Source organism: Montipora capricornis, chromosome 2 (genome assembly GCF_036669925.1).
Source record: "Montipora capricornis isolate CH-2021 chromosome 2, ASM3666992v2, whole genome shotgun sequence".
NCBI lineage: Eukaryota > Metazoa > Cnidaria > Anthozoa > Scleractinia > Acroporidae > Montipora > Montipora capricornis.
Window position 1 is genome coordinate 47,787,851 of NC_090884.1, and position 12,250 is coordinate 47,800,100.

General features: G+C 40.3%; 2 protein-coding genes across 2 annotated transcripts; one reads left to right on the top strand and one right to left on the bottom strand.

Annotated features, from left to right (window-relative positions):
* Nucleotides 1-153: 153 nt before the first annotated feature.
* Nucleotides 154-8,426, bottom strand: LOC138025064 (uncharacterized). The gene is made up of 3 exons (XM_068872319.1): nucleotides 8,367-8,426; nucleotides 2,646-3,836; nucleotides 154-1,072 (listed from the first exon to the last, which is right to left on the bottom strand). The coding sequence occupies exons 1-3, from the start codon at nucleotides 8,398-8,400 to the stop codon at nucleotides 456-458; spliced, it is 1,842 nt and encodes a 613-aa protein (XP_068728420.1). The 5' UTR covers nucleotides 8,401-8,426; the 3' UTR covers nucleotides 154-455.
* LOC138025073 (uncharacterized) lies at nucleotides 8,422-12,036 on the top strand. The gene is made up of 2 exons (XM_068872331.1): nucleotides 8,422-8,545; nucleotides 10,397-12,036. The coding sequence occupies exons 1-2, from the start codon at nucleotides 8,524-8,526 to the stop codon at nucleotides 11,563-11,565; spliced, it is 1,191 nt and encodes a 396-aa protein (XP_068728432.1). The 5' UTR covers nucleotides 8,422-8,523; the 3' UTR covers nucleotides 11,566-12,036.
* The last annotated feature ends 214 nt before the right edge of the window (nucleotides 12,037-12,250 follow it).

Here is a 12,250-nt window from a genome sequence, read left to right on the forward strand (position 1 = left end):
GTCGGGAGGAAAAGCAGAAGAATAAACTCACGATGCTTGATTCCAAGCACTGTGATCGGTTGGTTCCGCTTCTGCTCCCGCCTCCGACAATCTAGTTTTCACTGGATCATAAGCGACGGAGTCATAAGCGGAGTCGCAAGAAAATGAGAACGTTCTGATTCTTCCGACTCCGATTCTGTCGAGCTTATGACTCCGCTTACGACTCCGATCTTTGATTTTCACTAGGTCATAAGCGCTCTTACGACTCCATCGCTAGTGAAAACCAGCCTTAAGGAATCACCCCCTCGTATAAGCCCTTATGGGTTTCTGATAAAACTAAACCAGTATAATGAATGAAAAAGATTGAATTTTGATATCGATTTAGCTTCAATAATAACTGATAGTTATCGTCATATTAGAAAATCGTGCCTTTTTTAAGACAGAAACTGCTTAAGGCAACCTTCATTTGACATAACTCATTTTTTGTCCCCGTCTTCAACCCATTTCTCAAGAATGTCAACCACATCCCACCTTTCCAAATCACTGTCTTTCAGTAACTCAATAAGACACCCTACTGTTGGTTGCGTACTACGTGTACTGCACCACAGCTGGAGCAGTTCATCAGTCGGATTTCTCCTCTGCTCCAAGTTTCGAATAATATAGATATCAAAGTTCATTTTCTCTCCCAACAATCGAAAATCTCGAAATTCTAGGTCATCTAATATGTTCAACATTATACAGATTTTTGCTCTGATCTGGAAGGGAATTTGTTTGACATACGTTAACAGCCTAGACGATGGCTCTTGATGACCTCTTAATCCATCCACCACATCAGTTCCATGCAAAGTTGTATCCAGTGTCTCTTGAACTCTTCTCCCTGAAAATCCAGCGACAATCATTGCTGGTCCTAAGGTATGGGCATTGTTCTCTGGTACAGCCGTTTTTGGGACAAGTTTGGCAAGGGTCCCATTCTCGTTATCTTGAACTGGTACAGTTGAAACTTTCATTTCTTGTATTGCACCTTCAAGGTAGAAACCTTCCACAGTGTCCGTTCCCTCAAGATCTAAATGTTCAACACTCTTTTTTTTGCTCTCTAGATATGGAATATAAATAACAAAAATATAGAAATTAGTTCTCATAATGTTGGACTGTTGGTCTTGGCGTTAGAGTGGCTCAAACTGGTTTTATTACTTTAGAGAAACTGCACTATTTAGGACTGACTCTACAATACTACATACGGTAGAGCGAGTTTCAATCTAGTGCCGTAAAACCAAAACCAAAGTAATTACACTGTACTTTGGCCAATCAAAAAGAACAGAGACAATCCAGTAAACCAATCAAAACTCGAAGTACCGGTAATTACACGTAGCCGACACAAAGCACGGGAAAATGTGCATGCGTGGGCCATGATTGATTTTGTTTTCATGTCTGATTGGTTGAAAAAGTGGCGCGAGAACTTTGAACTAATCACCAAGTGAAGTAATGCAAAACCAAAGCAATTCGCTAATTACTTTCGATACTCAATTGAAAACCGCTCTATGGTACCATTGCGAAAAAGCACTTATTGCTTCATAAAATGCATTCAATATTATGAGGTGGTACTGCTTTCAACACAACCTTCAAATCAAGGGAATTTTTCAAACTGTGCAGAGACACTGAATGTAGCCTGCTGATCACTTACCAGCATTAAAAAACGGGGATTACCGAGTTTGTTTTTAAGGATAATTATACGCATTTGAAGACAAAAATGTAGGGTGGTTCTAGATGGCTTCTTGTTGCTGTGGTGACCTATTACGTCACAATTGTAAGTACATCTTATTATTCCTGGTCACAAGAATAAAAGATAGCAGACCATTCCACCCAAACAGGATAAGAGGGTTAAAAAAATCCTGAATGTTACAGGGACCTATTTGGCATAAATGGCTTGAAGTCGGAATTTGGTCAAAGGAATTGGGAAAACTGGAAAACTTCAAGAAACCTACCCCTTTTTAGGACTATTGGACCAATACCCCCTTAATCTTTCCATCTAACCCCCTTCCCCATAACTATGTTGTTTTTTTTATTGCAAGACTTAATATATTTTGTACCCCTATGTGGTCAGCAGTTTACTCCTTAGCACTCGCATCCGACCTGTTTGTAGGTTTAGATTCAAGCATGAGATTTGTGTTGGTTAAAACCTAATCTTCAGGTCACTCTAGTCGTCTACTTTCATAACAACAATAACGAACCATGGAAACACACTCTTAAATCAAACTTAAACTTGGGAGCTGAATTGTTGCTGGCCTAGAATGGTTTTCACATCGGAATGACCTACTATAAATATCTGACACTTACACCCATAATCCCTCTGTCCGTGCTTGCCTGGCAAAATAACTGTTTCTGTCTATTGGGCTTCGCTTCATTGTCAGAAATTCTATTTTCCCAGTACCAACATTATAATTATGTGGAAAATTGTAACAAAGAATACTTTTTCCTACTTCTGGTCTTTCCAGTAAAGTGTCTCAACTACCTTTGCCATTTATTGTAGAACTAATGCAAGAGAATTCACATACATTCAGTATTTTAATCTGGAGTCATTAAGACTTAGGGAAAAACTGAGGAATCTTAAAACAAGGGCACATAAAATGATCAAGAGCTGCTACTGCTGTACCATATTGACTGATTACCTTGGTTCTCTGGGAACATCTCAAACATTTTCTTCACAAGTTCGTCGCATTGTTCCCTCCAATGGAATTTCTCCATGTATTCTTTGCGTAACCGCCGAGCCTCAAAAGCACAATTTATGGCACCTTTTGCTCTAACTTCCTTTACCTTTTTGGCCCAATCTTCTGGTTGTTCTGAATCTATAACAAAGTTATCTCCAGAAGGTAACTTCCTCAGTGCCATTCCAAGTCCAGTGTTCCCACTGACAAGGACAGGAACATCAGCAGACAAGGCAGAAAGACAAGTCGTTCCAAAACCCTCTGTTCTTGAAGGCAGGATGAAAAGATGTACTTCAAAAAGCAACTTTTTCAAGTCTTCTGTATTCTTCTTAACTGGTCTAACAGTGAATTGTCTTGGGTTGATATATTTCTCATTGACAAGCAGACTTTCAAGCACTTTGGTGTCTTCCCCCGGCAACACAATAAATATGATACGGTATGAGAAGTCATCCAATAGAGCGATTGATTGTGCAGCAATATCAACCCCTTTCACCTCGAAATACTTTTTGAAATAGGTTGCACTTACTGCAAGGCGAAAGATGTCCCCATGTTCAATGACTGGCCGAATATCAATCAGATCATGAAAAATCACTGGTGTTAAACCAAACACATCCTTGCCTCTGAAACGCAGATATGTTCTGTAAGCTTCAGCTACTTTGGGCCCAATTGCAATGATGATGTCAGCTATTTCGCACAATTGGAGCTGCACATCATGTTCTGATTCTTGATGTCCAGCCTGTGAGCCTGCTTCCTTTTTCATGTACTTTGCTAACTCTTCACTGTTTGTGTGGACAACATGGAGCCACTTACACTTCTTGGCATCCTTGATGATTTGTGCTTGTCTCCCAAGGTCGCATCCATAGGAGTGGATGATCAATATATCAATATCAAGGCTGTCAGGTGGGAAAGCTAGGCAATCCTTTTCAGAATAACCAATCCACCTTTTTGGATTGACCAACTCTATCTTCAACTTCTTGGCCCAGTCTTCCAGTTCTGGAGTTCTTTCTGCAACAACACCAGATACTTTCACTGATGGGTAATTCTTTGCCAACTCAGTGAGTAACTGAGTAGTGACCGTAATTTTCCAGCCATCATCATTTGTCACCAGCGTTACATTCAATTTTCTTCCACCTTTCACTTGTTCGCATCCAATGGCTGGAAAACACGTAAAAAGTAACCATGATGCATTTATAACTTAATAAAACACCTGAGTTTACAATTGAAGAACTCTGATGGGTTGATGGAACAAGGGCACAATACAGACCATAATTATGTGATAATGTACTTTGGTTATTGCCTCAAAGCATTTCATTACAAGGACACAGTTTAGTTTACTTTCCCTCTACCGTTTGCTCTGTACTAACTAAAGATTAGATCGAGTCAAGGAATTGTCTCTGATGTTAAGCTCAAACAGGGTTAAAGCTTCACTGCTTCACTATAAAGTGAGCAAATTTGCTGTTACAATTTTAAAAAGCTGAAGCAAGAGTTACAGAGTTGAAGTGGAAAATGCACAGTTAAAGTGCCTATAACCTCCCAAACTTTTTTGGGCTGGAAATAATCTTTAATATGGCACTGAGCAATTCCGCAAAAACAATTTTATTTGGTTAAAACTTCACTTTTTTTGTGAATTTTCAAAGTAAAAACACCCCATTTGAAACATTGCAAAGTGAAAAAACTATCAAATTGGGTCTGGGTTGAGCACGATTTGTGATGTTATACCAGGATTCTCTTGTGAGCGCGGTGATCAGTAACTTGCTCAACGAAAATGCCTGATGCCTGTTTTGTTTAATGGTGTAATAATTTAATCAGAAGGAAGGTATTGGCTAATGAACAGAGTTCCAGTACCAGAAAGTCTCAACATTGGTGTAGATATTCAGCAATTTTTGATAAAAATGAATTATATAATACTAAGAGGAATTTCATTAGGAGCATTGGAGTCTCAATGCAAATCAGCAGTTACAGTAGTTATATTTTACTGTCAGAATAATTTTTGTTCTAAACTTTCCTTGCTCTTCTGCTATGTACTTCTAGAGGCCCAACTGAAAATTAGCAGACAAAACAGCACCAAGGAAAAGAGATGGCTTGAAATCTATGCCGCTATATTAAATGTGTTAGTTCTGTCATAATTACATTCAAATATTTCTTCTCCTTATTAAACCAAGTCACTGTTCAGGCCCCAGGGCACCCCCAGTTGGACGAGTAAAATTGTCTGGCATGTCTCACTCCCAGGAGTCAGTGGGTTATTTTACAATAACTGTCTAAGATCTTGCATGCTCATTGGCTAATTTTTATTATCAATAAGAGCACAGATAGATAAAGTTTTAATTTATGTGAAAATCTGTGCAATTGTCAACATTTTAAGCAATGAAATTTTATTGACTAGCTGTTGTAAGTAGTCAATCAGATAATGAGAAAAGCTATATTGCCAATGTTCCCGTCAATTTGAATAAAATTCATGTTTACGGCTGTTTACTACGTCTTATCCCCTTATTTAACCCGGCAATTGACCACTTTGGGGTTTTGTTATTGTAAAAAAAAACCAAATTGACGTCAGTTTTTTATGCATATGTCCTCTTATTAATGATAAATTGCATCACAATATTGTCAAAGTTTGCTGTGGAAATCAAGAGTTGTTTCCACAGCCACTTTGACGATGTTATTGTAAATGTTCTGGTTTCTCAAATTTCGTTTCTCCTGAGCTGTGCACACAATTCACACCGACAACCAGTTCTGGTTAAAAGGGGGCCACAGTAATTGATGCAAGCTGTTGTGGCGCTCTGCCAGCTTGACTGGCAAAGTCTGTAAACCAAAAAAATCTGAAACGACGTGTCTTTATTAATTAAATAGTGCTTGAATGATCAACAGTGTAATTCAGTCAACTGAAAACAATTAAGATTACAAACTATTTTAAGTTTATGTAGGTACCACAGGTAACCCAGGCTCACTGTGTGCGTCACGTAGGTATTAAATATAGAGAACATATGAGGCGAAGTTTAGGTCTGAAAATTTGCTAGAAAATGGTAATAAAAATCGATAAAACTTACCATGTGGTGAGCTGTTGTTGTCTTTAATACGTACACGAAGTTTCGGGGAAAATGGTCCCCGTTCACCTTCCTTCATAATATAGTGACAAGGTAGGAGACGGAAGCCAGCGTCGGGACTCCGATCGACCCAAAACAAGCACGATTTTTTCCGCGAAAATCAAATCCAGTCGCTAAATAAACACACCAGGTTCGTGGAATAGGAATTTCTCTAAACCATGAATCCACTGAAGCATCTCCAGGTAGCAACGCGGAGCCACCAGACTCTGTAAAACTTGTAAGTTAACCTGCTAAAATGGCGGCCAGAAAGCGTGGTACTCACGAAGTGCCCAATTCAAAATGGCACTGAACTCTGGACGCCTGGTGACGAGTATAATAAGTCTCCCTCGAGGGAGGGGAGTCCCAAATTGCTCAGTGAGTTTTGTTTTTAGCAATTTGGGACTCCCCTCCCTCCAGAACTTATTATACTCGTCACCAGGCGTTCTGAGTTCAGTGCCATTTTGAATTGGGCACTTCGTGAGTACCATGCTTTCTGGCCGCCATTTTAGCAGGTTAACTTACAAGTTTTACGGAGTCTGGTGGCTCCGCATTGCTACCTGGAGATGCTTCAGTGGATTCATGGTTTAGAGAAATTCCTATTCCACGAACCTGGTATGTTTATTTAGCGACTGGATTTGATTTTCGCGGAAAAAATCGTGCTTGTTTTGGGTCGATCGGAGTCCCGACGCTGGCTTCCGTCTCCTACCTTGTCACTATATTATGAAGGAAGGTGAACGGGGACCATTTTCCCCGAAACTTCGTGTACGTATTAAAGACAACAACAGCTCACCACATGGTAAGTTTTATCGATTTTTATTACCATTTTCTAGCAAATTTTCAGACCTAAACTTCGCCTCATATGTTCTCTATATTTTAATACCTACGTGACGCACACGGTGAGCCTGGGTTACCTGTGTAGGTACTAATGAATCACTGCAAAACGAATCATACGGTCTTACAACTGAAACATCATATTTGAGCTAACTAAACAAATTGATGCGAATCTTAGCAGTAACGGAAAATATAGTAAATAATAACTCACCGCTGTTGCGGGATCACTACATTTATGGGGAGACTTTTCACGAGATATGTCCAGGTTTGACCCTAATTAGATGCATGTGGATTTCAATAAGCATCACAAAGTATCCCCTTGCTCTTCTAGCCAACTTCAGCATCACTTGTGTCTCAGAATACGGACAATTTATGTCACAAAGTGTCCCCTAAATGCTGCTCTTTAAGTGAAGATTAACTGCTGCATTTACCCGAAGCTAAGAATAACGCTTAACCTTTACCCTTACCTTATTGTTGAAAATAGGTAGCAAATGCTTAGGCTTAAGGGCCCACAGACGGATTTTTCGCGCGTTGCTAAGGAAGTGAAATGTTACTTCCGGTAACTGACGTCATCATATCATGAGCTGACAAGAAAACCCACTCAAAAGCAAAAGTCACAGCACAAACTGTTGTTTCCATCGAAGGTTTTTCCTCGCCCTTCCTCGCGCTCGTTCGCAGAGCAACTGCGCATGCGTAAACGAACCGACTTCCGGTTTGAGAAAAAAGCTAAATTTCCGGCGGTTTTAAATTGAATTAATTTTTTTTACATGGCACATTTCACCCCCAAATACAGAATATAGCTAACCATTGTTTTTTTTAAATCATCATTTTTGAAAAAGTTATGGGCATTTCAGTATCGTTTATGTCTTTGAAAAGAACATTTTTCAAAATAAAAGAAAAGCATGCTTGGCTGCATGCAAAAACGAATACAAATTATTAAACCATCGATTAAATACCCAAACTGGGTAGCACGGAGACAAATTTAGAGTTTTCTTTTATTGGTCACGTGACCATGGGCGTGGTATGGTGACGCCATTTTTAGGGTCATTGGCTTACAAAAGTTAAAAACTAAATAATGCAAAATTCTCTCAAATTACTTAACCATTACATCCTTAGCAACGCACCCCAAAAAATATGTCAGTGGGCCCTTAAAAACCTTACCTTCAAACATTTTCAACACTATTATCAACTTATTGGGGGTGCAGGGATGGCGCAGTGGTGAGAGCACTCGCCTCCCACCAATGTGGCCCGGGTTCGATTCCCAGACTCGGCGTCATATGTGGGTTGAGTTTGTTGGTTCTCTACTCTGCACCGAGAGGTTTTCTCCGGGTACTACGGTTTCCCCTCTCCTCAAAAACCAACATTTGATTTAAATTGCGTTAACTTGTTAATTTCAATTTACAGTGTCCCCGATTAGTGCTCTACGGCGCTAGAAGATTAGACACTTAAATAAAGTTCCTTTCCTTTCCTTATTTACGTTTACGTTTATTAATCGACAACGTTTGCAAATCAAGTCGATAGAGTAGCATCAAACTATGTCTGATTGTCAACTTTGCTGCAATGATAACGCACCGGGAGCTCGCGACCAACGTTTGTTACGTCTGTAGTGTGGGGCAAAAATTATGCTCTTACGTTACGACACATTCGCAACAGTTATCAGGAGCGATTCTAGAATACCCGGCCACTATTGCATTCATTCTTGTAGCGGAATCCTTTGAAGAACGAGGCATAAAACAATACATGATTTGAAGGAAATGGGAATTTGCAAGTTTACCTTGATCTATCTCCGAGGATTTGGGATTTGCCATCTTGTTATTTTTTTCTTCGAGGGAAAAGGCGGAAGTCCATCCCAGTATCTTCTCGGCCTGAATTGTGGAAATGAGACTCACGTCACGAATCTTTCAGCGTGAGGTAAGGAGAGGTAAAAGAAAATGGAACAAAGAATGCAGGAAGGTGAGTTAATTCATACAAACTTTTCAGCAAGAGCTAGAGAACAGGTAGAGTTTTTAACCATATTGAGGGTCAGCTGACAGTGCTGCATTTAATTGTGATATTTCCTCTCTGAGAAAACTCGGCGCGTCAAATTTGCTTGGTAAGCACTTTCGATTTAATTCAGCATGCAGCAAAGGCTTTTAATAATTGGAAACTTTAGTTGTCGTGTTGGACACCACCGGTCCCAGGAAGCAATAAACCTGCCATTTCTTTACACTGGTGAGTTAATGCCGACTTTCATGCTAAAGAGGAAGTAAGAAGGAGGCAGGGAAAAAGTGAAACCGTGCACACCTTTAAAATAGAGAGATATAGCATTAACACGTTTACTTGAAACAGCAGACGGCTAATAGGGAAGATACCGTTGACGTCACCCATTGTCATTATTGTGCCAACCAGAGCCTCATTGGCTGTCGAAACAAAGGGTCTTAATTGTTACTGTGGTTGGCACAATGTTGATATCTGGCACTTGTGCTGACGGCATTTAAATTGCAGCTTTATAACAACACTTTACAGGGGGTGAAGGCAACAACAATATTTTTGACCAGGATTGTACAAGTTTCAGCAATCAGAAAAGCCCCTTTTTTGACTTAAGGCTGTTTCTGCTTAGGTGGCCTCATACACCACATAAGCCTTTTTAGAGACATTATGCCAAGCCGGCCACTTCTGCTGGAGAGAACAGAACAGCCATAACACCACTGGGAACTAGCTCCATCCCCTACTCTTCTTTAACATCCCAGGGAATTTATGAACAAACAGGTGCCTCAAGCTCAGGGCGAGGGAAAGTCAACAAAATAAAAGGATTTCTATGAGAATACATCATACATCCTTTATTTGATAAAACAGGTTGAATGAATGGCAACTAATGCTGATGTGGACCGGCGATAATGCTGCTGATGATGACCTGCTTTTATCCCAATAAAAGACCTGAGAAGATAATTTTAAGAGAAAATTCTCAATTAAAAAGAGTAACCTAATATTGGCATTGTGGGTCACTTCCTTCCTGTGTGGGTTTTTTTTCCAGATTGGACATGAATTCAGCCATTATCAGTTCCTTGGTTGCCAACGGTTATAGTAAAATACCAAAGCTAGACACTAAATTCTCAGGAGCCCACCAAATTGACTCAAATATTCCTGGATAAAATGTGGCCATGCCCACAAATCCACAGTATAATTCAAGGGCAAAGGTTTTTCTTTCATTGCAATCCACTAGCCGTGCAATTGAAGCCCTGTCAGCGATGTCAGGTGGCTGTTAGTGTCCCAAACGATACGATAAAACAATGGAAAAGATCCTTGTACATTTTGAACACCACACGGCACCCATTCAGTTCGGCTTGGTAACAAGACTTTGTTCATTGTCGCTTGGGGCACCTGTCATGAACAAGAAGGACATTGGGAGATGGGCCTATGTCTTACAGTCCTTATCCAACAAGACTTGAAAGTTTAACCATTTGCAGATGAAATTACAAAGGCAGCACTTTCTCTTCAGTAATTTTAACATCCCGAGTGTTGATCCAAACCCGCAACTGCCCGCATGGCAGCCCAGTGCTTAACCAACTGAGCCACTGGTGTTGCGGATTCAGTCTCACGTTAGCAAGTCTGCTGCAAACACAAGACTAAAATCTCTCTTATGCAGAACATTACTTGACATTGGAGTGAAGTGATTCATTTTCTTGAAATTATGGAATAGGGATGTACGGTAGCAAAAGGTTTCTGTGCACTCTGTAGTCAGTTTATTATTACTTACTTCCATAGTCATAAACATGTGGGCGACTTACTCAGGATCTCTTAAAATGAGATTGTGTTCTTTTTCAGCCACAGAGGAACACATGAAACTAAAAATCACTTTGACTTCAAACAATGAGGGATGGAACACAGCTGTAAATGGCAAGTTACTTCTAGAACTTGCCGGCAACCCAAGAGTAAAAGTAAGTGGGCTTGTCCCAAGAAGCACTGACAAACAGAGGACACATGCATTAAGCTTAGGTATTGAGCTTTTTGATGCAAAGGATGTTCCAGCTGTTGATAACTCTGCTGACCTGCTGGCCTACCCACCTGACAGTCTTGACATCGATGTTCTGATTATTCACTCTTTTGGGCGCAAACTTGGGCGTCAAGCACAAGTCATCAAAGAAATCAAGAAATGTAAGTGGGTTCATGTTCTGCATACTGTAAGCGAGGAACTTGTCAAAATCCCAGAAAATGCAAAAGAGCACCAATCCGAGCATGAAACACAAGTTGCATTGTGTCAAAAGGCTGATTTGGTGATTGCAATTGGTCCCAAAGTAGCTGATGCATACAGGTCTGCTCTATACCCTTATGGACAGGACAAGAAGGTAATTGACCTCACCCCTGGATTGTTCCACAATTTCATTGGTGTGCGACCATCAGAACAAGAAAGAGAAAAATTCCATGTGCTTATCAGTGGGTCTTTAAAATATTTTAAAGTCAAGGGATGTGATATTGCTGCTAGAGCTATCACGCTGTTGAACACCCAATCCAGTTTGTACCATCTCACATTTGCTGTAAAGCCAAGTGAAGATGTTTCAGAGATAACACAATGCCTACTTGCTGAAGGACTTGATCCATGTCAAGCCACTGTCAAAGTGTTAGAGAGCACTGATGGTTGGATCAGTCTCCTTTGTGAAGTTGACCTTGCAATCAAGCCCTCGAGAATAGAAGGGTTTGGAATGAGTGGCCTTCGTGCCATTTCAGCAGACCTTCCTCTCCTTGCCAGTGGAAACACTGGCCTTGGCATGGCCTTGAAGAAACTACCATTTGGGAACAAATGTGTGGTGAATTCTGATGACCCTTGTGCATGGGCAGAAGAGATTAAAAAAGTTCATGAAACAGACTTACAAACCAGACGCTTGGAAGCTGAGGAGTTGAGAAAGCAGTACATGAAGCAGTTTAACTGGAAAGAGCAATGCAATAACCTGGTCTCAAGGATGGTTACCATGATTTCAACAAAATCTGATGATTAAATGCTGTAGTGGAGTGTTACCTTTTTTACCCATAGGATTGCTTTTGGTACTATTAAAACTTCTGATTAATACCAGGACTTGAAATAACTTCCTGGTTGGCACCAGTCAAGTTGTCCAGTCATACTTGTTTTTGCTCAGGCAAGACCCAATTTTGTCCGGACAAATATGCATTTTGTCATAACTCTTAAAAAGTGCATATCCCCCCACAGCATGATGCTTAAATATAAAGCAAGTACATTTAGTGAGCTTTTATTGTAGAAGCAGCCTCACAATCAGTGCAGGAAGCGTGGAACGCACGGCACAGCCACGATGTTTGGTAAAATCGAAAAAGCACTTGTAATATTACACTTGTGCTTCCCACTATCGCTGCCTATCACTTCTGCGATTGAGTTTCAAAGCGTTCTAAAGTTTTGAAGCTGAAGGTTATGATCGAGCTGATTCTCACCTCAATAAAGGCTTCAAGTTTTAGGATACACATTTGAGTTTTTATTAGAGTAGCCCGGACCTTTGTAGGGTTAGGGTTAGGGTTAGCATTTGTTTTCTCTTTGACAAAATGTCCAGTCATCTGAGGATTTGACCGGACAAAACCCATTTTTGAGCGGACATTGTTCATTGACTGACCGTTATTTCAAGCCCTGGGCCCAGTTTTCGAAAGTCGATTAACTTAATCCAGGATTAGCGTAAG

What these genes read in the sequence shown, in the direction of transcription:
- LOC138025073 (XM_068872331.1), top strand. Translation starts at nt 8,524, where the DNA reads ATGGAACAAAGAATGCAGGAAG. An exon ending in GGAACAAAGAATGCAGGAAG is followed by an intron (nt 8,546 to 10,396) that starts GTGAGTTAATTC and finishes GTTCTTTTTCAG; the next exon opens with CCACAGAGGAACACATGAAA.
- LOC138025064 (XM_068872319.1), bottom strand. Translation starts at nt 8,400, where the DNA reads ATGGCAAATCCCAAATCCTCGGAGATAGATCAAG. An exon ending in ATCCTCGGAGATAGATCAAG is followed by an intron (nt 3,837 to 8,366) that starts GTAAACTTGCAA and finishes CGTGTTTTCCAG; the next exon opens with CCATTGGATGCGAACAAGTG. An exon ending in GATGTTCCCAGAGAACCAAG is followed by an intron (nt 1,073 to 2,645) that starts GTAATCAGTCAA and finishes TTCCATATCTAG; the next exon opens with AGAGCAAAAAAAAGAGTGTT.